General features: G+C 37.3%; 1 protein-coding gene across 1 annotated transcript in view; it reads left to right on the top strand.

Moving 5' to 3' along the window:
* Nin (ninein) overlaps positions 1–24,361 on the top strand; it is a 102,600-nt gene that overhangs the window by 60,118 nt on the left and 18,121 nt on the right. Inside the window, 10 exon segments of the mRNA XM_047539783.1 lie at positions 368–489; positions 1,701–2,194; positions 3,061–5,205; positions 6,491–6,616; positions 6,729–6,809; positions 8,322–8,520; positions 10,736–10,849; positions 12,722–12,844; positions 13,483–13,596; positions 14,319–14,465. Of these exon segments, the coding sequence (XP_047395739.1) occupies positions 368–489; positions 1,701–2,194; positions 3,061–5,205; positions 6,491–6,616; positions 6,729–6,809; positions 8,322–8,520; positions 10,736–10,849; positions 12,722–12,844; positions 13,483–13,596; positions 14,319–14,465 (3,665 nt within the window).

Here is a 24,361-nt window from a genome sequence, read left to right as displayed (position 1 = left end):
CACACTTCTTATGTTATTCCCTCACCACATAGCATTTTCATTATGAGGAGGTCATGTTTAAGCAGTAATTTCTACACCTGTCTCTACCTACAGTTTAAAAAGGTATATTCCACTAAGGTTGGTACATTGTTTATACATGAAAGAATCTGTTCACCTTAGTTTCTTGTTTGCCCTAATGCTTGGAAAGAGAAGAGACATCTCTTGGCTTCTGTTGTTTCCTATAGCTCACATCTGGGGCAATTCAGGCTGAAAGGTATTTCTTAGGTAAATTAGGGTACCCCTCTTCTTTAGGGTACCCCTCCTGAGATGCCAGATTGTGTTATTGAAAGAAACTGCCACAGGATCAGCAGGTCCCTTGTGTTTTTAGGGCTTGGTTCTGAAGAATGCAATCCACTCAATATGAGCATTGAGGCTGAGCTGGTCATCGAACAGATGAAAGAACAATACCACAGGGACTTGGGTCACGTAAGACTGGAGCTTGAAGACAAGGTAAGTTTCTCTTACCAACCCAGATCCCTAATTTCTTCGATCTCTGACAACCACTTGCATATTGGGCATTTCCAAATCTTTTTTTCTCACACAGCAGCACTTTCTATGCATTTCTTCCTGTGTCTGGTGGTTACCAGATGCCCACTTCCTCAGGCTGAGGGGCAAGGCCTTTTCCTCCTGAGAGAGTTTTTCCAAAATGTGATATACTCAGCCCTGCTCAGAGGCTATTGTGTTATTTCTAACTTGTTAAAAAAAAAAAAAAAAACTTCAATATCTTAATAAAATTAAAAAATTCCCTTGATGTAGCTTTGTGTACTGAATTAAGTATAAGTTGTGATCCTTGGCCTCCAAGCATGGCACCATGGAACTTCCACTTACATTCCCAGTCTTCTCTGTTGCCACTCAAGGTCTTATCCTCTAGCCAAACTGGGTGTTTTGCTGTTCTCCATCAAACTCTGCCCCTGTTAGCTCACAGTGTTACAAACTGTGCTGTTATTACTGCTTTCTGCCTCTTGAAAATCTGCTTACCCTTCAGAGTTTGCACCAAATACTGCCTCTTACAGGAAGTCATTCCTGAATTTTCTAACCAAATGTGATTTAACTCCCCATGTTACATTGTAGTTCTTTTTTCTATACTTTTTATATTTGATATTCTGCCTTATGTACTTGTCTTATCCATGTCTAGAATAGTTTCTCCTCAATGGCAGGAACTATGTCTTAGCCAACTTCACATTCCCTTGAGGCCTGCAGGGTATATCTTAGTGCCAATAAATATTTGAATTAGTTAAATATTGTAAGACCCGGGCTGGGGAGATAGCTCAGTTGGTAAAGAGCTTACCTTGCAAGCACAGGGCCCTGGGTTCAATCCCCAGCACCGCCAAAAAAAAAAAATATTGTAAGATCCTAAAGTTTGCAGTTGGAAAAGGAATCATGGGAAGATAAAGGGTAGCTATATGTTAGGGTCTGCCCAGTTCTTAGTAGAGTTACTCAGAAACTGGTATAATTCAACCAAGTTAAAACAAAACAACAACAAAAGCAAATCATGCCAGACTTAAACATCTCATTTAAGGTGTTTTTGAATTACATTATTTTCAAACTAAACGTGAAAATTCAGGAATGATCATAGGGCAAAATACTTACTGTCCCCACCACCTTCCTTTCCATGGCCTCAAGCTGAACAGTCTTGTAGTGGTTTCCCTGTCTGCTTTTAGGTGCGCCATTATGAAAAGCAGTTGGACGAGACCAGGCTCGCCTGTGAAAAGGAGCAGGAGACCATGAAGCAGAAGTACGAGCACGGCATGCACACCTTGGAAAAACAAATAAGTGACCTTCAAAGTGAAATTGCAGAACTCCAGGGGCAAGTGGTGGCACTGAAGGAGGCACACCAAGAGACCTGCTGCCAGCACGAGGAGGAGAAGAGGCAACTGCAGATGACGTGGGATGAGGAAAAGGCTCGCCTGCGGGAGGAGCATGAGCTGGAGCTCAAGGCCAGACTGCAGCAGGCAGAGGAAGGCTTTAGCCAGGAGAGGGAAGGACTCATCCAGAGTAGCGCCTGGACAGAGGAGAAGGTGAGGGGCTTGACTCAGGACCTAGAGCAGTCTCACCAGGAGCAGCTGACGAGCCTAGTGGAGAAGCACACTCTTGAGAAAGAGGAGTTGAGGAGAGAGCTCTTGGAAAAGCACCAAAGGGAACTTCAAGAGGGAAGGTAAGGATGTGAGGGAAGCCGAGCATTCCGGGTGCGTCCTCTCAGGGCACCAGAAGCTCCAGTCAGTGAAGGGGGCCTGGAAAAGCCAGAGGGCAGAGTGGCCCATGAGTTGTGTAGATGCTTCTTAAAATTTCCAACCATTTTATAAAAAGAAAAGTTGTCCTGGTATTAATATTTACTCTGTCTCCTAAGGCTCCAGATGAAGATAAGATGATCCAAAAGGTGGTCTCTTCCTACTTTAGTTCTATTGCTTTCTAAGAAAGGCTATTTATTTATAAGCTAGATTCTGAGCAGTTACATTTCCTCCCAGAGTTATAAAATGGCACTCTGCTCACCTTCCTCATGTGAAATCCCAGGTACATTTGAGGGCTTTGGTGCTTCACACCCTGACTAACTTAGTGCTATTTTCTTAAATAAGAAGCAAAACCAAAATGAATTTGTTAATATGTGTGATTTAAGTAACTAATATCCCTTAATGCATGCTTAATTAAAATGAAGCAATGTTTTATACTTCCCAAGTTAGGGATTAGGTCCATACATATTTGATCATTTCATGTGAAATACCAGTTTAAGATTTGGGTCTAAAAATCCATAAGTACATTGAGGTCTATGCCAAAGAATTTGGTTTCATAAATTTCCTCCTAACTTCAGAGAGATAAGTCTTCCAAATTAATCGTGGTTGCCAGTATTATCTTTTAGAAATGAGATTCCTCCCCAGTACACATGAAACACAGAGGAAAAAGTTAAGATCATTTTTATAAGGCAGTTGTTTGCTTGGCAGGCTCCTCTATGCATGGAAAAATGTGTTTTGTTTGTTTCTGAAGTTGGTGGCAATTTCAGTAATACTTTACGTTGACCACATTTAGGGAAAAAATGGAAACAGAGTATAATAGAAGAACTTCCCAGATAGAAGCCCAGTTTCAGGCTGATTGTCAGAAAGTCACCAAGAGATGTGAAACAGCTCTGCAAAGCCTAGAAAGGCGCTACCGCCAAGAGCTGAGGGACCTCCTGGAACAACAACTGGAGGAGAAATCCCAGTGGCAGTTTGAGAAGGACGAGCTCACCCAAGAGTATGCAGAAGCCCAGGAGCAGCTCAAGGAGACTCTTCAGAGAGAGAAAACGACTTCTCTGGTCCTGTCCCAGGAGAGGGAGATGCTGGAGAAGACATACAAAGAACATTTGAACAGCATGGTCCTGGAGAGAGAGCAGCTGCTCCAGGACCTGGAAGACCTGCGGAATGTATCCGAAAGTCAGCAAAGCCTACTGTCCGACCAGATACTGGAACTGAAGAGCAGTCACGAGAAAGAACTGAGAGACCGAGAGCAGGTCCTATGCCAGGCAGGGGCCTCAGAGCAGCGGGCCAGCCAGCAGCTTGAACAGTTACGAATGGAACGTGACCAGGAGAGGCAGGAAATGGTGGCCAAGCTTCTGGCCATGGAGACCGTCCACAGAGTGACCTGTGAGAAAGCAGATCGAGAGAGGGCTGAGATGAGCACAGAAATCTCCAGGCTGCAAAGCAAAATAAAGGACATGCAGCAGGCAGCAATTCCTCTCTCCAGGCTTCAGGGTGGCTGCCAAGCAACAGGAGGGGATGAGGAGGAAGGAAACGGGGCCATGTCCCTGCTTCAGCAAGGGGAGCAGCTGTTGGAAGAAAACGGAGATGTCCTTGTAAGCTTGCAGAAAGCTCATGAACGTGCAGTGAAGGAAAATGTGAAAATGGCTTCTGAGATTTCCAGATTGCAGCAGAGGCTACAAAAACTAGAGCCAGGGTCGGTGATATCATCTTGTTTAGAGGAGCCAACTACTGATTTTTTTGGAAATTCTGTGGAACAGACAGAGTCATTTTTATCCCAAAACCAAATGAAGCAAGTAGAAGGTGAAATTTCACGGTGTAGGCTGAGTGACTTGCAAGACGATGAGGTCCAGCACCTGGGGAGTACAGGGACAAGCTCTGTACAGAGACAGGAGGTCAAAATTGAGGAATCTGAAGCTTCCATAGAGAGTTTTTCTGAGCTTGAAAACAGTGTGGAGACCAGGACTGAATCCTGGGACCTGAAGAATCAGATTAGTCAGCTTCGGGAGCAACTAATGATCTTACGTGCAGATTGTGACCGAGCTTCTGAAAAGAAACAGGACCTACTTTTTGATGTTTCTGTGCTAAAAAAGAAACTAAAGATGCTTGAAAGAGTCCCTGAGGCTTCTCCCAAGTATAAGCTGCTGTATGAAGATGCAAGTAGAGAAAATGACTGCCTCCAGGAAGAGCTGCGAGTGATGGAGACACGCTACGAGGAGGCCCTGGAGAACAACAAAGAGCTCACCACAGAGGTTTTCAGGTTGCAAGATGAGCTAAAGAAAGTGGAAGAAGTGACTGAAACATTCCTTAGCCTGGAGAAGAGTTATGATGAGGTCAAAACAGAAAATGAGGAGCTAAATGTTCTGGTTTTGAGACTTCAAGGGAAGATTAAAAAACTGCAGGAAAAAGCAACTCCGGAGTGTGGCTCCTTCTCCTTCCGGGAAGCTGGTTTGGACAACCTGAAGGTCGAGCGTGATGAAAAGGTACTTGAACTCAATCAGAGGCTTGAAGAGTGTGTGCCTGAGGTTTTGAGGGTATGCCATATTATAGAAGAATGCAACCAAGAAAACCAAGGCCTCGAGCAGGGCAGAACACGAATCTCTAAAAAAGTAAAAGCACGTGAAATCCCCCAGATGTATGGAACAATTCAGACACATCAAGAAAATTCCAGAGGTGGGAATCAAGATATATTGAAGGAAAACCCTGTTCTCCTAGGCCTTCAAGATACACATGTTCAACGTCAGGCTACAATAGCAGAATTAGAACTGGAGAAACAGAAGCTACAGGAGCTGACTAGAAAGTTGAGGGAGAGAGTCACTACCTTAGTTAAGCAAAAAGATGTACCTTCTCAGGGCGAGAAGGAGGAAGAGCTGAAGGCAATGATGCATGACTTGCAAATCACATGCAGTGAGATGCAGCAGAAAGTTGAACTTCTGAGGTAACGTATGTACATTCTAGACTTCATGGAATTCTGCAGAGCACCTGATCAAATCTAACTTGCACTGCTTTCCGTGCATAGAGAAACTAACCTGTTAGTCTTCAAGAAGAGATCAGTATCCTAGACTTCCTTCTGCTTCTGTGTCATATTAACAAATAACCTTGCCTAAGAGGCATTCCCTTCCTCATAGCAAATAAACGTTGTTGATATGGAGTGTGAAAGTTCAAAATGGAGAGTGTTTGCTGTTTAACCACATGCATCACCACTATACGACTTTACCTTTTTTCTGGCACTTACTTTTTTTGGATGGATTGATATTATTTTGCTCAATGTCAATTACTTTCCTCATTTTGATGAAGCATGTTATATGAACGTGAATGCCTTTTGTGTACTATTAACTCACTTGGTAGATTAAAAATTCTCTTCTTGTACTAATATAGGAAAAATGTTTTGTGGCCTATAGTTTTTCACTTAGATCACTTGAAGTGCATGCTAATATTCTAAAAACAATGGAAATTTGTCTTAGAACATACACTTGTACCAAGGAACTTCTAATTTCTAATAAATATACTTGAAGAGTAAGAGCAAAGATAAAACTAATTTGAACCATTGCCCACTTGAATCTATGAAATATAATTGCATCAGTCTTCCAGCCAAAATGGCTTTTAAAAAATCTTGTAAAATATTACATCATGTCTAAAATATCTTAATGGTATAAAACAAAATAATTCAATTCTGAGTATAGTTTCTCTTCTTCCTCAGGCAATTTTTAGTTCAAAATATCCGTATATAATGAGATGACAGAATCCCAAAGTAAACAGTATACATATTTCAGTGTGGCCCTTTTGAATAATATAGTAAAATTTCTTTCAGTAGGTCCCTGTGGGCCTAAAACTAAAGCTCATACAGCTACATGATCCAGTTTATGTGCACTCAGAGCAGGGAGGCCTTGAGACTAAGATAAATAAAGCCATTTGCTCAAAGCAGTATGTCTGCCATTGAGAAAATCAACCACCAGATTGATAGTGAGTCTCAATGCCCATCTCCATGCTCAAGCTTTTTTTAGCCATACTTCCCTAATGTCTTTTAGTGAAATTCTTACTTCCCAAGAGAAGTGAATCAATATGTCAAAACTTGATTTCCAAGGACCAAGAGACCACTAATTTAGACTTCTCTTTTTAACTGGCATGCAATACTTACTGTATTGGAAGTTACTAGAAAATATTTTCCAAAGATGCCAGATGACTGCCTTGTAACTTTTTTTTTTTAAATCTCTGTACTTCAGATATGAATCGGAAAAGCTTCAAGAGGAGAATTCTATATTGAGAAATGAAATTACTACTTTAAATGAAGAAGATAGCATTTCTAGCCTGAAATTAGGAAAATTAAATGGATCTCAGGAAGAACTGTGGTAAGACATAGCATACTTGAATTTTCTTAAGACATTTTATAAGGACTAAAAAGCTATTTAACTTCAATTTTTATAGCCTAACTCCTAAATTACATTTTCACTTTTCCTTTAGGCAAAAAATAGAAACTGTAAAACAGGAAAAAGCTGAAGTTCAGAAGGTGGTTGAAAATTTAAAGAAACAGGTGAGGAAATAGTATTTCCCATTTTCCTTTTTTTATTTGAAATTTACAAATTTACAGGGTAAGTAAATATATTGCTAGACTAGTATATTGCTAATGATGGTAAAGTTGTAAATTCTGAGTTTAAAAATGGGAAACTCGCCTCCTATTGACTAAACTAGGTTCCTGTTTAGAAAATAATAATAAAACAAAATAATTCAATTCTGAGTATAGTTTCTCTTCTTCCTCAGGCCATTTTTAGTTCAAGATCCTATGTTTCTAGATCCTGCATACTTAATGCAAACTTTATAACCAGGGGGGAGCTGGGATACCTCTAAAGCTCTAACCCTTGTGCAGCTTCAGTTAATGTTAGTTCCTTTCTTTTTCCTCACCATGATTAAAATAGAAAGATAAGGACAGAATTTCACAGATATAGAATGCCAACTAATCAGCATATCGTTTCACAGAATCATAATTTATTCAGATAGCTTGTGCCATTCAATGCTCATTTTATATAATTTTACAGTATGTAGTTGAACATGGGAAGAACATTCAAGATTATGTCTGAAATAGTCAAAAGACAAGGACATACTGGGAAAAGAGTATTTTTCAGCATTTGAAATGTACAGGATTTTAAAACCCAAAATAGATTTTGTACTCTTACAAAAAATGGTAAAGCTCAGTTGAAAAATAGGTAATCAATATGAATGCTCTAATCATATAAAATAATACAACACATAAAAGATAGTTATCTTCATAGTAATAAGGGAAGTTTAAATGAGTTTCTTTTTTTCCTCTATTGAACTAGCGAAAATTAAAGGTTGATATCATCTAGGATTTAAAAGGTTGTGAGGAAATGAGAAATACATTGTCTATAGGATTGTAAACGGATAGCACTCTCAAGAACAGATTTGGGAGCCATCCATCAAAACAATAATGTATATGTATTCCTTCTAACCCAGCAACCCTGCTTCTAAAAAATATTATCCTAAATGTAAAATGCTACCATATATAAATGAGTTGTTTTCTCATAATTAAAGGAAATAATTATAATAAACCTTTATTTCTATCAGTGCATGAACGACTAAATACATTATGGAAAATCTTGCTACATGGGATATCCTACAACTATAAGAAACTCACGGTAGTTTCCAAACACACTTGGAAAGATAAGCCTCTGTAAGATATTATAAGTGGGAAAAGCAAGCTATCCAAACATGATATGATCTAATTTTTTGCTTAAAAAAAGAGAAAAAAATCTCTATGTGTATTTGGGTTTTGTATATTTATAGAAAAAGATCTAGTAGTGTATATATCCATTTGCAAACAATGGATCACCCTGAAAATGGCATCAGACTGTGTCTTCTTCATACACTTCTGAATGACTGAATTTGTAATAATGGGTATGTATCTTTTTCTGTTATTATTTATACATAGATTTAAACTTTATATAGAGAGGGAAAAACAATTAGTCTCTAAGTCTGTTTTTTAGCAGAAGTAGGGTAACAAGTTTTAAAAAGTGTATTTCAATTTTAATTAGATTTCAGATTTAAAAACCAAAACCAACAGTTGGATTTGGAAAATGCAGAGCTTAGCCAAAAGAATTCTCAAAACCAGGAAGAATTGCAAGAACTTAATCAACGTCTGGCAGAAATGCTATGCCAGAAGGCAAAAGAGCCAGAAAACAAGGAATGGGAACAAGAAAAGTCTGATCTGAAAGAAGAACTGGAACACTGTAAAGTGCAGGTATGATCTATAGCCACCCCACAGCTTTTCTGTCTTTCGCCTTTTTGTTTTTTTGGTTTTTTTTAAAGGAAATCTCAAGAACTAGAAGAAATGCTTGTTTTAAATTTATCATGCATAAAATGTTAATAATTAAGACAGTGTGGTACTGGCACATTAATATCTACTCCAGATAAATGAATTGGAAAGTCTAGAATTCAACTCAAATATAAATGGATACTTAGTATGGTTAGTCCTCTAATATGTGGGTTCCACATCTATTGGTTCAACTAACCCCTAATCAAAAATGTTTTTTTTTAAATTGCATCTGAACTGAACACATAGAGTTCTTTTACTTTGTTATTATTCCCTAAACAATACATTATAACAACTATTTGCATTGCATTTACACTGTAGTAGGTATTATAAGTAATCTGGAGATGAGTTAAAATATACAGGAGAATGTGAATAGGCTGTATGCCAGTACTGTGCCATTTTAGGTTTGGGTATTTGTGGAGGTCCTGGAACCAGTCTCTCACATATGCCTAGGAATGACAGTATATAACAAAGGTGGCTTCTCAAACCACTGGAGTAAAGATGGATTTTTTAAATAAGTGGTGTCTGAACAACTGGGTAAACACTTGGAAACAAATAAAATTAAATCCATATTTAATAGCATAAACACTGATAAACTCTAATTGGATTAGGAGTCTAAATATAAAAAAATAAAACAGTATAAGAACTAGAGGAAAACATGATGGGTGAATTTGTCCTTAACCTTCATTTAAAAAAGGCCAACTATGACTCTAAAACCAGGGGCAATACAAGAAAAAAGTGACTCTATTCTTTATGTGATTTTTTTTTTTTTTGCCATGCAAAAATTTTAAAGTCAAAAGACAACTGACCAAGTAGGAGAAAATATTTACAACATACACTGCAGAGAAAAGAGCTCGTACCTCTACAAGTAAAGGACTCTTAAAAATTAAGGATAACAAAATCTGATAGCAAAACTGGAAAGAGATATGAACAATTTATAAAAGGCATAAAAATGATCCTCAGATCCTCAAATGTTCAAAATCAGTCATAATTAAATAAATGTAAATTAAACAACACTAATATATAATTTCTCACCTAAAAGACCAACAGTAACTTTAAAATATGACAACAAATTCTGCTGGCCACAGCTGTGGGAAAAGAGACATTTTCATACATTACTGGTGAGAACACAAACTGATATCATCCATGTGGAGGTAAATTTGGCAATAACTAACAAAATCACATTTGTATTTACCTTTTGCTCAGCAATCTCCTTTCTAGGAGTATACCCTAAAGATGTACTTGCAACAATACCAAAAGTCATATGTACAGGGTTAGTCATTGCCACATTGTTTGTAATTGCGAAGTAGTGGAAACAAACTAGATGCTCCTACACAGAGGAGTGGTGGAGGAGATGTGGGTACATCCATGCTATGAATAGTACTGTGCAGGGAAAAAAATGAGGAAGATCTCTATGTGAAATGATTTCTAGAACACAATGTTAAATGAAAAAAGAAAAGTTCAAGAGTATCTCATGTAAGAAAGGAGACATTAAAAAATACTCATATACCTACGCATTTTCATGAGACTTCTCATCCCTAGAACTGATTTATATCCTCTTCAAGTACTCTCCCAAGAAATGCACAAATGAAACCATTCAAGATGTGGGGATGGGGAGAGTACCAAAACAGAACGTAAACACTGCAGATGAACCTCTAACAGTGTACATGATGTGGCCACTCTGGGGAAGAAAAAAATTAAATAAATGGGGATAATTTACAGAACTATAATTAATAAATGTGGAAAGAGAAACACAAAAAATCATCCCTAGGCAAATTATGACCCAATTATTACCCAAGTAATAATTATTGTAGCCAGAATCCACTAATAAGACCTTACAATTAATAAGCAGAAGTTTGGGAAGCAAATTGCATAGTCTCAAAAGTTTTTCTGACAAGAAGTAACCCCACAGTGGAGAAATGTACAAAAACTGCCTTAGGAATCCTACTCATGCTATTTAAGTGGAGAGCCTTTTAAGATAGCTTTAGTGAGTTCCTTTAAATACAAGGACAAAGGTCATAAAGCAGCCTGTGGTTGAATTGGTGTCATTGTTTCCTTAATACTTACTGCCTTTTGTGAACCTAGTCAGTTTCCCCAGCCTGAGTGAATGTGTCTATTATTTGACTTTTTATTTTTCTCTTAGTCTTCCACTTTAGTGTCTTCTCTGGAAGCAGAACTTTCTGAAGTTAAATTACAGGCCCACATTGTGGAACAGGAGAACCTCCTTCTCAAAGATGAACTGGAGAAAATGAAACAAGTAAGGCTACATACTACTAAGGGGGGCGCTGAGGAAGGAGACGGTACCCCATAGTCTGGTGTTTCTAGCCACCAAACGTCCTTTGCACTGAGTCCCCTCAACTGGCTTATTGCTTAGCAAAACTGAGGACTTGAAGGACAAGTTCATTTGCAAGTGCTCCTACTAGTAATTCTTCATGTTTTGCTCTAGTTAGATTGTAGACGTAAAATTCTATTACTGTAAATGAAATCTAACCATTTCAGGATAAGGAATTGGTGATTCTGCTTTCTCCTGGCCAGATGAAAAAGTAGCATTAGTTTGTGTAAAAAGGAGGTGACTTCTCCTAACTTTCCTTACTGTTTACTCTGGTTTGTGAAGACACAGGTAAAGCTGGTGCCTCTGACAGCCCTTCCTTATAATTATTTCATAGGGCACCAGAACCCCTGAGTAAGGGAGGGTCAGCCCATTGTTGTTGCCTACAACTTGGACCTAGAAAGCTTGTACCATTCTGTATGGTATCATGGTTTATAGCTTACAAGGCGCTTCTGTGCTTTTCTTTGTGAAAAGAAACACAAATAGCATTAGCAGGAATCACATGTCAGTCTGTAGACATCCAAAATGGTAACAAGCTTTCTGGGAGTTTGCAAGGCCATGCATAAAGGAGAAGACCCTCCATTAATGTTTCCTTCTGGCCTGTTCTTCCAAAGTATGTTGGATTTGTTGCCAGTTGAAGATAAGATTCAACCAGTAAAATCTATTTGTCATAACTATTTTTAAAGCCAAATATAAAAGAACTTCAAGCAGAGAGTAGAAAGATGACCCTATCAGAATGATTGTAAAGGATTGAAAAATGTGAAATTCAAGTGCAAGGGTAGAAAATTAAACATTTATAAACTCTGGGGAGTGGTTAAGGGTTGTAAGAAACAAGTGATCTTTTTAAATTCATGGTTCTTGACAGGGTTGAATGTGAGGCTTGCTTCCTGACCCCGGCACATTTGGCAATGTCTGAGGCCCTTCTGGTTTTCACAAATGGGGATGTAGTATTATTGGCATCTAGTGGGTAAAGCCTGAGATGCAGTAAAACTACCTACAGTGTACAGGACTGCCCCCACAACAAAGAATTATTCAGTTCAAAGTGTCAGTAATGCCAACATTGATGCTGCAAAGCAATAACCTGGTTTGCCTTGATTTCATAATGTGGAGAGGAACAAGCCAGAGCATTTATGTCAGCAACACATTACTGGGAAGTCAGCTTAGGCAGAAGGGCACATGGAACAAGCTGGAAAACACAGATTGTTATATTCTTAAGCCTGCCCTTGTGTTATACCTTGTATGTGGTTCATGCTGCTGCTATATTCTTGACCAACATTTTTTAAAAATATTTTTAGTTGTAGACAGACAATATACCCTTTTTTATTTTTTTATTTATGTGGTGCTAAAAATTGAACTCAATGCCTCACACATGCTAGGCAAGTGCTGTACCACCAAGCCACAACCCCAGCCCCTTGACCAACATTTTTTGAAAAAAGATTTTTTTCCTAGTTGAAAAAGCATGAGAACAATATAATGTGTCCCTGCATACAAGTTAAATTGATGGCAGAATGACAGTATGTTATTTTACCCTGAAGGTGAAATTGAAAGCTGGGATCATTATTTAACAATGTCTGTCTGAGTCCATCTGAGCAGACATTGCAGCAGTGAACTGAGGAGTGAAGGGAAGCCAGCAGGGAACAGTTTGTTAAAGTTAATTATAGTCTGCAAGAGTTTATATGTCCTCTGAAATATCTACAGATAGGGAAATCTCAGCAGCCATGAAAACACCCTGTTTATAAATACCTCTTTATAAACACAGCCAGGAGATGATGGCAGGGCTCATTTGTTTATCTCTTACAGCTGCACAGATGTCCTGATCTCTCTGACTTCCAGCAAAAAATTTCTAGTGTTCTAAGCTACAATGAACAACTGCTGAAAGAAAAAGAAGCTCTAAGTGAAGAATTAAATAGCTACGTGGATAAGGTAGTAAAAACAGTAAGAATTTACCACATCACACTCTAAAGAGCATTTCTCCATGAGCACTCACCTGTAGGCCACCCATGTTAGCCTTACTGTTGCAGAGTTTCCTCATGAAGCCAAAATTGTGAGACTCTCTCATTTTAATATATCAGGGTGCTGCAAAATATATATATATATATATATATATATATATATATACACATACATATAATATAATACCATTGTTCTGTGTAATATAACTAATAAATTATTTTTAATAACCTGAAATCTACTTCATAGGCTTCTTTTTCTATTATAGTTTCTTTAGCAGATCCAAAAACACTGCTTTCTTTCTCCCTACCTGCCTTATGGACATTCTGTGTTTTCCTGTTACAGTACACTCCTGAGATTTCTCATTGCCTTTCAGCTCACCATTTCCTACCATCAAAATATGAGGCAGTAAGAAAAAAAAAAAAGGGAAAATCCAAAATTTGAAAGACTCAAAATTAGAGGTAGAACAGAGTCAGGAAAACAACTATTTTTCCTTGCCCTGCTCCCCACATAGATGGTACTTGTTCTTGACAGTGTAAGCAGAGGCTGATAAAATGTGGCTAGGTATATTTGCAAAAATGCCTTCTGACCTGCTTCTCTTCCTGAAACAGGTGGCAAAATCAAGACGTTTAGAGCATAGAATTGCTACAATGAAGCAGGAACAGAAGTCTTGGGAGCACCAGAGCGAGAGCTTAAAGTCACAGCTGGTGGCTTCACAGGAAAAGGTATGTGGACAATTCCTGAAATCCAAATGGAAAGAATGCTCCAGGTGAGAATGGCCCAAGAGTGCTTGGAATGATTACATAGCACCTAATTTTATACATGTATTTATTGTGTAAATATGATACAAACAATATTTCCTTAAAAGTTCTTTAATTATGACATTACTTCTTATGAAAGCTTCAGAATAGTATATTGAAATCAGTGTTTGTTCCCAATTTAGAAACAGAGTTTCTAAAGCAGGTTCATGCCCTATTAAAGATCTCTAATCAACATTCCTTTTATAAAATTTTAAATTTTAATTGAAGTATATATGAGATATCAATGTAAATAGGATTCTACAAGCATACATTATTATTTTCAATGAAGAGATTCTTTACAAAACCAATACCACAGGCTACAATGCAGTTTCTCCAGGACACAGTGAAGTCACCTGTTGTGATGCCAGTTGACACTCTGTTCTGTCAGTTATCACTTGGCGATCTACCAGGTGACTATCAGCAATACCCTGCTCCAGATGCAGTTTATCATTTTCCTAAACATAATTTAGCATCCTGTAAACATACATAATATCCTGGGTTTCCACCAAGCTACTAAAAAGAGAACTGGATATAGTAAAACAGAAGCAGGAGCGTTGGAGTTCTCTAGTCCCTGTTCACTCGTTCCTGGACGTGGCGGTGAGACCGTGAGGTTTGGGTAGTAGTGTAAGCTTATTCTCTTCATGCAGGTTCAGAATTTAGAGGAAACCCTGCAGAATGTAAACCTTCAAATGTCCCGGATTAAATCTGACCTCCGAGTGACTCACCAGGAAAAGGAGGCTTTGAAACAGGAAGTGATGTCTTTACACAAACAACTTCAGAATGTGGGTGACAAGGTAATTTTTTATTAGGAACACTTTTTCATCTATAATGTGACCATATATATATAATATTTTACATATAGTTGTATTTTTGTAAATGTGTAACTGCCACTTAAATCAAAATACAGAACATTTCTGGTACCCAGCTGGTTCTCGTGTTCTCTCGAGTTGATAATCCCAAGGAACCCACTTGTTTTTTAAAGAGAAGTTTCTTTGAAGTATTTTTTTTATTAGTACTTATTAATTATATGGGTTTCACTGTGACATATTTGTACATGCATACAACATACTTTTGTTTGGTTCTACCCACCCATTATCCCTCTTATCCTCCTCTTTCCCCTCCCCCATATGCTTCCTCCTCTCAAAGAGTTTTCTTCTACTTTCATGTCATCTTTTTCTTTTATTTTTTTTTTTTTTTTTTTTTGGAGGGGTGAGTACCAGGGATTGAACTCAGGGAAAATTGACCACTGAGCCACATCCCCAGCCCTATTTTATATTTTATGTAGAGACAGGGTCTTACTGAGTTGCTTAGTGCCTTTGCTTTTGCTGAGGCTGGCTTTAAATTCTCGATCCTCCTGCTTCAGCCTCCTGAGCCACTATGATTATAGGTGTGTGCCCTGCGCCCAGTATGTCATCTTTTTCTTTTCCCCTTCATTCCATATGAGATAAAACTTGCATGTTTGTCTTTTTAAGTCTGGTTTATTTCTCTTAACATGATAATCTCCAGTTCCATTCATTTAACTGCAAATGACACTATTTCATTCTTCTTTATGACTGAATAATACTTCATTGTGTATATTTACCACATATTTTATCCATTATCCATAACTTGCCTATTATGAACTGGGAATACAGGTATCACTATAGTATGCTGACTTTAATTCCTTTGGGTATATATCAAGAAGTGGTATAACTGGAGGCCAGGGTTGCGGCTCAGTGGTAGAGCATTTGCCTGGCATGTGTGCACCCTGGGTTCGATCTTCAGCACCGCATATAAGTAAATAAAAAAAAAAGTCCATCAACGACTAAAAAAAATTTTTTAAAAAGAAGAAGTGGTATAGCTGGATGATGTGGTAGTTCTCTTTTTAGTTTTTTTGAAGGACCTCCATGCTCATTTCCATAGTGTCTATACTAATTTACTTCCCACCAACAGTGTATAAGGAATCCTTTCTTCCTACATCCTTGCCAGTATTTGTTTTTTGTATTCTTGATGATTGCCATTCCAACAGACATAAGAGATCAGGTGAGGTGGAATTTCTGTGTAGTTTTGATTTGCATTTCCTTGATGGCTAAAGGTGTTGAACATTTTTTCATATAATTATTGGCCATTTGTACTTCTTTTGAGAAGTATCTATTCAATTAATTTGCCCATTTATTGTTTAGGGTTATTTGTTTTTATTGTTTTTTGTTTTGTTTTGTTTTTTGTTTTTTTTTTTAGTGAATTGCTGACTTCCAAATTTCCATTTTTTTTAATTGTAAACAAATGGGATACATGTTGTTTCTCTGTTTGTATATTGTTTTTTGAGTTCTTTACACATTCTTGATATTAATCCTCTGTTGAAAGAGTAATTGGCAAAGGTTTTCTCTAATTTTTTTTTTATTGTAATCATTAGATTAAATTTATTCTTTTTTTTTTTTTTTACATTTACATAGGGTAATGATGTTTATTTTATTTTTCCCCTCCCCCCACCCCTCCCACCCCTCTTTTCCCTCTACACAGTCCTTCTTTCCTTCATTCTTGCCGCTGTCCTTAGCCTAACTCTAAACCTAACCCTAAACCTAATGCTAGCCCCTCCCACCCCCCATTATATGTCCTCATCCGCTTATCAGCGAGATCATTCGTCCTTTAGTTTTTTGAGATTGGCTTATCTCACTTAGCATGATATTCTCCAATTTCGACCATTTGCCTACAAATGCCATAATTTTATCATTCTTCATTGCGGAGTAATATTCCATTGTATAAATATGCCACAGTTTCTTTATCCATTCATCAACTGAAGGGCATCTAGGTTGGTTCCACAATCTGGCTATGGTGAATTGAGCAGCAATGAACATTGATGTGGCTGTATCTCTGTAGTATGCTGATTTTAAGTCCTTTGGGTATAGGCCAAGGAGTGGGATAGCTGGGTCAAATGGTGTTTCCATTCCAAGCTTTCTGAGGAATCTCCACACTGCTTTCCAGAGTGGCTGCACTAATTTGCAACCCCACCAGCAATGTATGAGTGTTCCTTTTTCACCACATCCTCGCCAACACCTATTGTTGCTTGTATTCTTGATAATCGCCATTCTAATTGGGGTGAGATGAAATCTTCGGGTAGTTTTGATTTGCATTTCCCTTATTACTAGGGATGTTGAACATTTTTTCATATATCTGTTGATTACTTGTACATCTTCTTCTGTGAAGTGTCTGTTCATTTCCTTAGCCCATTTGTTGATTGGATTATTTGTATTCTTCGTGTAGAGTTTTTTGAGTTCTTTATAGATTCTGGAAATTAGCGCTCTATCTGAGGTATGGTTGGCAAAGATATTCTCCCACTCTGTAGGCTCTCTCTTCACATTTCTGATAGTTTCCTTTGCTGAGAGAAAGCTTTTAAGTTTGAATCTATCCCAGTTGTTGATTCTTGCTTTTATTTCTTGTGCTATGGGAGTCCTGTTAAGGAAATCTGATCCTGAGCCAACAAGTTGAAGATTTGGACCTACTTTTTCTTCTATAAGATGCAGGGTCTCTGGTCTGATTCCGAGGTCCTTGATCCATTTTGAGTTGAGTTTTGTGTAGGGTGAGAGATAGGGGTTTAATTTCATTCTATTGCATATGGTTTTCCAGTTTTCCCAGCACCATTTGTTGAAGAGGCTATCTTTTCTCCATTGCATATTGTTGGAACCTTTGTCTAGTATGAGAAAATTGTATTTATTTGGGTTTGTGTCCATGTCCTCTATTCTGTACCATTGATCTACCTGTCTATTTTGGTACCAATACCATGCCGTTTTTGTTACTATTGCTTTGTAGTAGAGTTGAAGATCTGGTATTGCAATACCCCCTGCTTCGCTCTTGCTACTGAGGATTGCTTTAGCTATTCTAGGTTTTTTATTCTTCCAGGTGAATTTAATAATTGCTTGCTCTATTTCTGCAAGGTACATCATTGGGATTTTAATTGGAATTGCATTGAATCTGTATAGCACTTTAGGTAGTATAGCCATTTTGACGATATTAATTCTGCCTATCCAGGAACATGGGAGATCTTTCCATCTTCTAAGGTTTTCTTGAATTTCTTTCTTTAGTGTTCTGTAGTTCTCATTGTAGAGGTCTTTCACCTCTTTTGTGAGATTGATTCCCAAGTATTTTATTTTTTTCGATGCTATTGTGAATGGGGTAGTTTTCCTAATTTCTCTTTCTGAAGATTCATCACTTATGTATAAAAATGCATTGGATTTATGAGCATTGATCTTGTAACCTGCTACTTTACTGAATTCACTTATGAGTTCTAAAAGTTTTCTGGTGGAATTTCCAGGTTCCTCTAAATATATAATCATATCATCAGCGAACAGGGATAGTTTGAGTTCTTCTTTTCCTATTCGTATCCCTTTAATTTCTTTGGTTTGTCTGATTGCTCTGGCTAGAGTCTCAAGGACGATGTTGAATAGAAGCGGTGAAAGAGGGCATCCCTGCCTTGTTCCAGTTTTTAGGGGGAACGCTTTCAGTTTTTCACCATTTAGAATGATATTAGCCATGGGCTTAGCGTAGATTGCCTTTATAATGTTTAGGAATGTTCCCACTACCCCAATTTTTTCTAGTGTTTTGATCATGAAGGGATGCTGTATTTTATCAAATGCTTTTTCTGCATCTATTGAAATAATCATGTGATTCTTAACTTTAAGTCTGTTGATATGGTGAATGACATTTATTGATTTCCGAATGTTGAACCAACCTTGCATCCCTGGGATAAAACCCACTTGATCGTGGTGCACTATCTTTTTAATATATATTTGTATGCGATTTGCTAAAATTTTGTTGAGAATTTTTGCATCGATATTCATTAAGGATATTGGTCTGAAATTTTCTTTCCTCGATGTGTCTCTGTCTGGTTTAGGTATCAGGGTGATATTGGCTTCATAGAACGAGTTTGGGAGGGTTCCCTCCTCTTCTATTTCATGGAATAGTTTGAGAAGTATTGGAACGAGCTCTTCTTTAAAGGTTTTGTAGAACTCGGCTGAGAACCCATCTGGTCCTGGACTTTTCTTTGTTGGTAGGCTTTTGATGACCTCTTCTATTTCATTGCTTGAAATTGGTTTATTTAAGTTGTGTATGTCCTCCTCGTTCAGTTTAGGTAGTTCATATGTCTCTAGAAATTTGTTGATGTCTTCGAGGTTTTCTGTTTTGTTGGAGTATAGATTTTCGAAATAGCTTCTCATTATGTTTTGTATTTCACTCGTGTCTGTTGTGATGTTTCCTTGTTCATTCCGAATTTTAGTAATTTGAGTTTTCTCCCTCTTTCTCTTTGTTAGTGTGGCTAAGGGTTTATCAATTTTATTTATTTTTTCAAAGAACCAACTATTTATTTTGTTAATTTTTCCAATTGTTTCTTTTGTTTCGATTTCGTTGATTTCGGCTCTGATTTTAACTATTTCCTGTCTTCTACTACTTTTGGTATTGGTCTGCTCTTCTTTTTCTAGTGCTTTGAGCTGTAGTGTTAACGTCGTTTATTTGTTGATTTCTACTTCTTTTTTTGAATGCACCCCATGAAATAAATCTTCCTCTAAGTACTGCTTTCATAGTGTCCCAGAGATTTTGATATGATGTGTCTTTGTTCTCGTTTACTTCTAAGAATTTTTTTATTTCCCTCCTGATGTCTTCTGTTATCCATTCATCATATAATAGTGTATTATTTAGTCTCCAGGTATTGGAGAAGTTTCTGTTTTTTATTCTGTCATTTATTTCTAATTTCAATCCATTATGATCTGATAGAGTACAAGGTAGTATCTCTATCTTCTTGTATTTGCTAACAGTAGCTTTGTGGCATAAAATATGGTCTATTTTAGAGAAGGATCCATGTGCTGCTGAGAAGAAAGTGTATTCGTTCTTTGTTGGATGGTATATTCTGTATATGTCCGTTAAGTCTAAATTGCTGATTGTGTTGTTGAGATCTATAGTTTCTTTATTCAATTTTTGTTTGGACGATCTATCCAGTGGTGAGAGAGGTGTGTTAAAATCGCCTAGTATTATTGTGTTGTGGTCTATTTGAATTCTGTAATTGAGAAGGATTTGTTTGACGTACGTGGATGAGCCAATGTTCGGGGCATAGATATTTATGATTGTTATGTCTTGCTGATTTATGCTTCCCTTAAGCAGCATGTAATGTCCTTCTTTATCCCTTCTGATTAGTTTTGGTTTGAAGTCCACATTATCTGAGATGAGGATGGATACTCCAGCTTTTTTGCTGTGTCCGTGTGCATGGTATGTTTTTCCCTATCCTTTCACCTTTAGTCTATGGGTGTCTCTTTCTATGAGGTGAGTCTCTTGCAGGCAGCATATTGTTGGATCTTTCTTTTTAATCCAATCTGCCAGTCTGTGTCTTTTGATTGATGAATTCAGGCCATTGACATTCAGGGTTATTATTGTGATATGATTTGTATTCCCAGTCAATTGACTCATATTTGTTTTTGACATGATTTGGTTTCTCCTTTATTTGGCTATTCCTTTAGGCTAGCGCCTCCTGTTGCTGATTTGCATCGTTGTTTTCATCTCTTCCTCATGGAATATTTTGCTGAGAATGTTCTGTAATGCTGGCTTTCTTTTTGTAAATTCCTTTAGCTTTTGTTTATCATGGAAGGATCTTATTTCATCGTCAAATTTGAAGGTAAGTTTTGCTGGGTATAAGATTCTTGGTTGGCATCCGTTTTCTTTCAGGGCTTGGTATATGTTGTTCCAGGCCCTTCTAGCTTTTAGGGTCTGGATTGAAAAATCTGCTGATATTCTTATTGGTTTCCCTCTGAATGTAATTTGATTCTTTTCTCTCGCGGCCTCTAAAATTCTGTCTTTATTTTGTATGTTAGGTATTTTCATAATAATGTGCCTTGGTGTGGGTCTGTTGTAATTTTGTATGTTTGGAGTTCTATAAGCCTCTTGTACTTGGTTTTCCATTTCATTCTTCAGATTTGGGAAATTTTCTGATATTATTTCATTGAATAGATTGTTCATTCCTTTGGTTCGTTTCTCTAAGCCTTCCTCAATCCCAATAATTCTTAAATTTGGCCTTTTCATGATATCCCATAATTCTTGTAGATTCTGTTCATGATTTCTTACCATCTTTTCTGTTTGGCCAACTTTGCTTTCAAGATTAAATAATTTGTCTTCAATGTCTGAGGTTCTGTCTTCCAGGTGTTCTATCCTATTGGTTATGCTTTCTATGGAGTTTTTAACTTGGTTTATTGTTTCCTTCATTTCAAGTATTTCAGTTTGTTTTTTTTTTCAATATCTCTAACTCTTTATTGAAATGATCTCTTGCTTCCCGTATTTGGTCTTTTAACTGTTGATTGGTGCGATCATTTAATGCCTGCATTTTCTCTTTGATCTCCTCCTTCAATGCCTGCATTTGCTCTTTCACCTCCTCATTAGCTTCCCCGATCGTTTTAATTACGTACATTCTGAACTCCCTTTCTGACATTTCTTCTGCTGTGCTGTCATTGGGTTTTATTGATGTAGTATCTAGGTTTGTTTGGGACATTTTCTTCCCTTGTTTTCTCATATTGGTCAGCTGTCAGTGGGACCCTGAGATATTGCATTTTTCCGCTATTGGCTTATAGTGTCCCGGTAGATTTCCAGTATATCACCTCCCAGCCTTCAGTAGCCTGATGTCTTGGAGGAATCTGATAAAGCAGCGCATCCGAAGAAAACTGCCCCTAGCCCCCTACTGGTTCCACGGTTTGGAGCTGGTTCTGTGCGGAAATGCTGTCACTGTGGGCCTGCACCGTGCAGCTGGCCGTGTGGGAGGAGCCCACTGCCGGAGTGTGGAAGGCTACCTTGGGAAGACTCTAGCTGCCCTGCCCTGCTCCGATAAGCCACCTCTATCTGGGCCTGCCACCCGGGCCGAGCTTTACCCAGTGGGCAGACTCACCCGTGGCTCTATTTCAGTCCGAGTCTCTCAATGCCTCCCCTTCTTAACTCCAGGGTTCTGGAGCGACTGGGGGTGCAGTCTCCCTCTAGGCCGCCATCTTGGATCCGGTTTTCTCTAATTTTTAGTCTCCATTTCTCTTGGTATGCAGAAGCTTTTTAATTTGCCTTAATTCCACTTGTTGATTCTTTCTTTCATTTCCTGAGTTATTGGAGTCCTTTCAGGAAGTCACTGCCTGTGCATATATTTTGAAAAGTTCCCCCTAAGTTTTCTTTTAGCAGTTTCAAAGTTTCAGGTGTTATATTTAGGACTTTGATCCATTTTGAATTGACTTTTGTACAACATTGAGAGATGGAGAGCTAGTTTCAATCTTCTACATGTGTATATTCAGTTTTCCCAGCACCATTTGTTAAAGAGACTGTCTTTTCTCCAAAATATGTTTTTGACACATTTGTCAAGGATCAGATGGCCATAGCTATGGGGGTTAATTTCTGGGTCCTCTTTTCTATATCTTTGGTCTATGTGTCTAACAACAAGTTTGTTAGTATAGCTCTGTAGTATATTTTGAAATCAGGTATGACAATACCTCCAGCATTGTTCATTTTGCTCAATATTTCTTTGGTTATTGTGGGTCTTTTGTCATTCCATATGAATTTTAGAATTGTTTGTTCTAGATCTGTGAAGAATGTCCTCAGTATTTTGATGGGAATTGCCTGAATTTGTATATTACTTTTTGTAATATGGCCTGTTTAACTATTTTAATTCTGCTTACCCATGAACATGAGGTCTTTCCACCTTCTACAGTCCTTTTCAATTTCTTTCTTCACTGTTCTGTAATTTTAACCTTCTTGGTTAGGTTGATTACTAGTCATTTTATTTATTTAAATTATTGTGAATGGAATTATTTTCCTGATTCTTTTTCATCAGATTTGTTGGGCATATAGGAAAGCTCTTTTTTTTTGTACTACTTTGCTGAATTTAACAGATCTTGAAGTCTCCTTGTAGAGTCTTTAGGGTCTTCTAAGCTAGGATCGTATCTGCAAATAGGAATAATTTGACTTCTTCCCTTCCTATTTATGCTTCCTATATTTCTTTCTCTTCTCTAATTGCTCTGGCTAAAATTTCAAGTACAAAATTGAATAGGAGTGGTGAGAGTAAACCTCTTTGTCTGATTTTAAATGAAATACTTTTTTTTTTTCCCATTTGGCATGATGTTGACTTGTGGTTTGTCATATATAGTTTTATTATGTTGAAGTATGATCCTCCTATACCAACTTCTTCAGGGCTTTTATTATAAAGGGATGTTGAGCTTCATTGAAGGTTTTTTCTGCCTCTGTTGAGATGATAGTGTGATTTTTGTCCTTGATTCTATTTATGCAGTGTATTGCCTTTACTGATTTGCACATGTTGAACCATCCTTGCATTCCTGGGATGAAGTCTATTTGATCGTCGTATGTGATCTTAATAATGTGTAAATAAATTTGGTTTGCAAATATTCTATTGAGGGTTTTTGCATCTATGTTCATCAAAGATATTGGTTTGGTGTTTTTATTTGTTGTTGTTTTTTTGTGTGTTATCCTTTTCTAGTTTTGGTATCAGGGTGTTACTGGCTTTGTAGACTACATTTGGAAGCATTCCTTCCCATCTCATTTCATGGAATGGTTTGAAGAGCATTGATGTTCTTCTTTAAAGGTCTGGTAAAATTAAAAATCGAATCTATCTGTTCCTGGGCTTTTCTTTTTGGAGAGACTTTTTATTACTATTTCAATCTCATTGCTTATTATTGGTCTATTTAGGGTTTTTATATCCTCTTGGTTTAATTTTAGTAGGTTGTAGTGTATTGAAATTTATTCATTTTTTTTCTAGATGGTTCAATTTATTAGAATAATCACAGTAGTCCCTAATGAGCATCAGGATTTTGGTATTATCTATTGTAATAGCTCTTTTTTGTTTCTGATTTTATGTAATTTAGATCCTTTCTCTCTTTCTCCCCTTGTGCGTGCCTCTCTCTCTCTCTCTCTCTCTCTGTCTCTCTCTCTCATTTATTGACTAAGAGCTTATCAGTATTTATCTTCCCAAAGAACCAACTCTTTGTTTCCTTGATCTTTTGTATTATTCTTTCTTACTATTTCATTAATTTTACCTCTGACCTTTATTATTTCTTTCTACTGTTTTGGGTTTGGTATGTTCTTGTTTCTAAAGACCTAGAAAGTGTATCATTGGTTATTTATTTGAGAACTCTCTGATTTTATAGCTATAAACTTCCCTCTTAGAACTGCCTTTTCTGTATCCTACATGTACTAGGATGTTGTGTTTCTATTTTGATTTAATTCTGGGAATTCTCTAATGACCCCCCCCAATTTCTTCAATGATTCACTAACTGCTCAAAAATGTACTTTTTGATCTCCATGTATTCATGTAGTTTCTCTTGCTTTTGATTTCTAATTTCATTCCATTGTGATCTGGTAAGTTGCAAGAAGCTATTTCAATTTTTTTATATTTATTAATACTTGCTTTCAGTCTAAAATATGATCTGTTTTGGAAAAAGTTCCATGAGCTGCTGAAAAGAAAGTGTATTCTGTTGTTAAATGGAATATTCTGTCGATGTCTGTTAAGTCCATTTGATATAGAGAACAACTTAACTGTTGGGTTTTTTTTATTGTTGTTGATTTTTCTATCTGGATGGCCTATCCATTTGTGAAAGTGATGTATTAAAGTCACCCACTATTATTGGGTTGGGGTCTTTCTGTCCTTTTATGTTGAGTAGTGTTGTTCGATGAAATGGGGCGCACCTCTATTTGG

This window comes from Sciurus carolinensis, chromosome 2 (genome assembly GCF_902686445.1).
Source record: "Sciurus carolinensis chromosome 2, mSciCar1.2, whole genome shotgun sequence".
Classification (NCBI taxonomy): domain Eukaryota; kingdom Metazoa; phylum Chordata; class Mammalia; order Rodentia; family Sciuridae; genus Sciurus; species Sciurus carolinensis.
The sequence above is the reverse complement of the archived record's forward strand: the minus strand, read 5'-3'. Positions and strand labels throughout refer to the sequence as shown.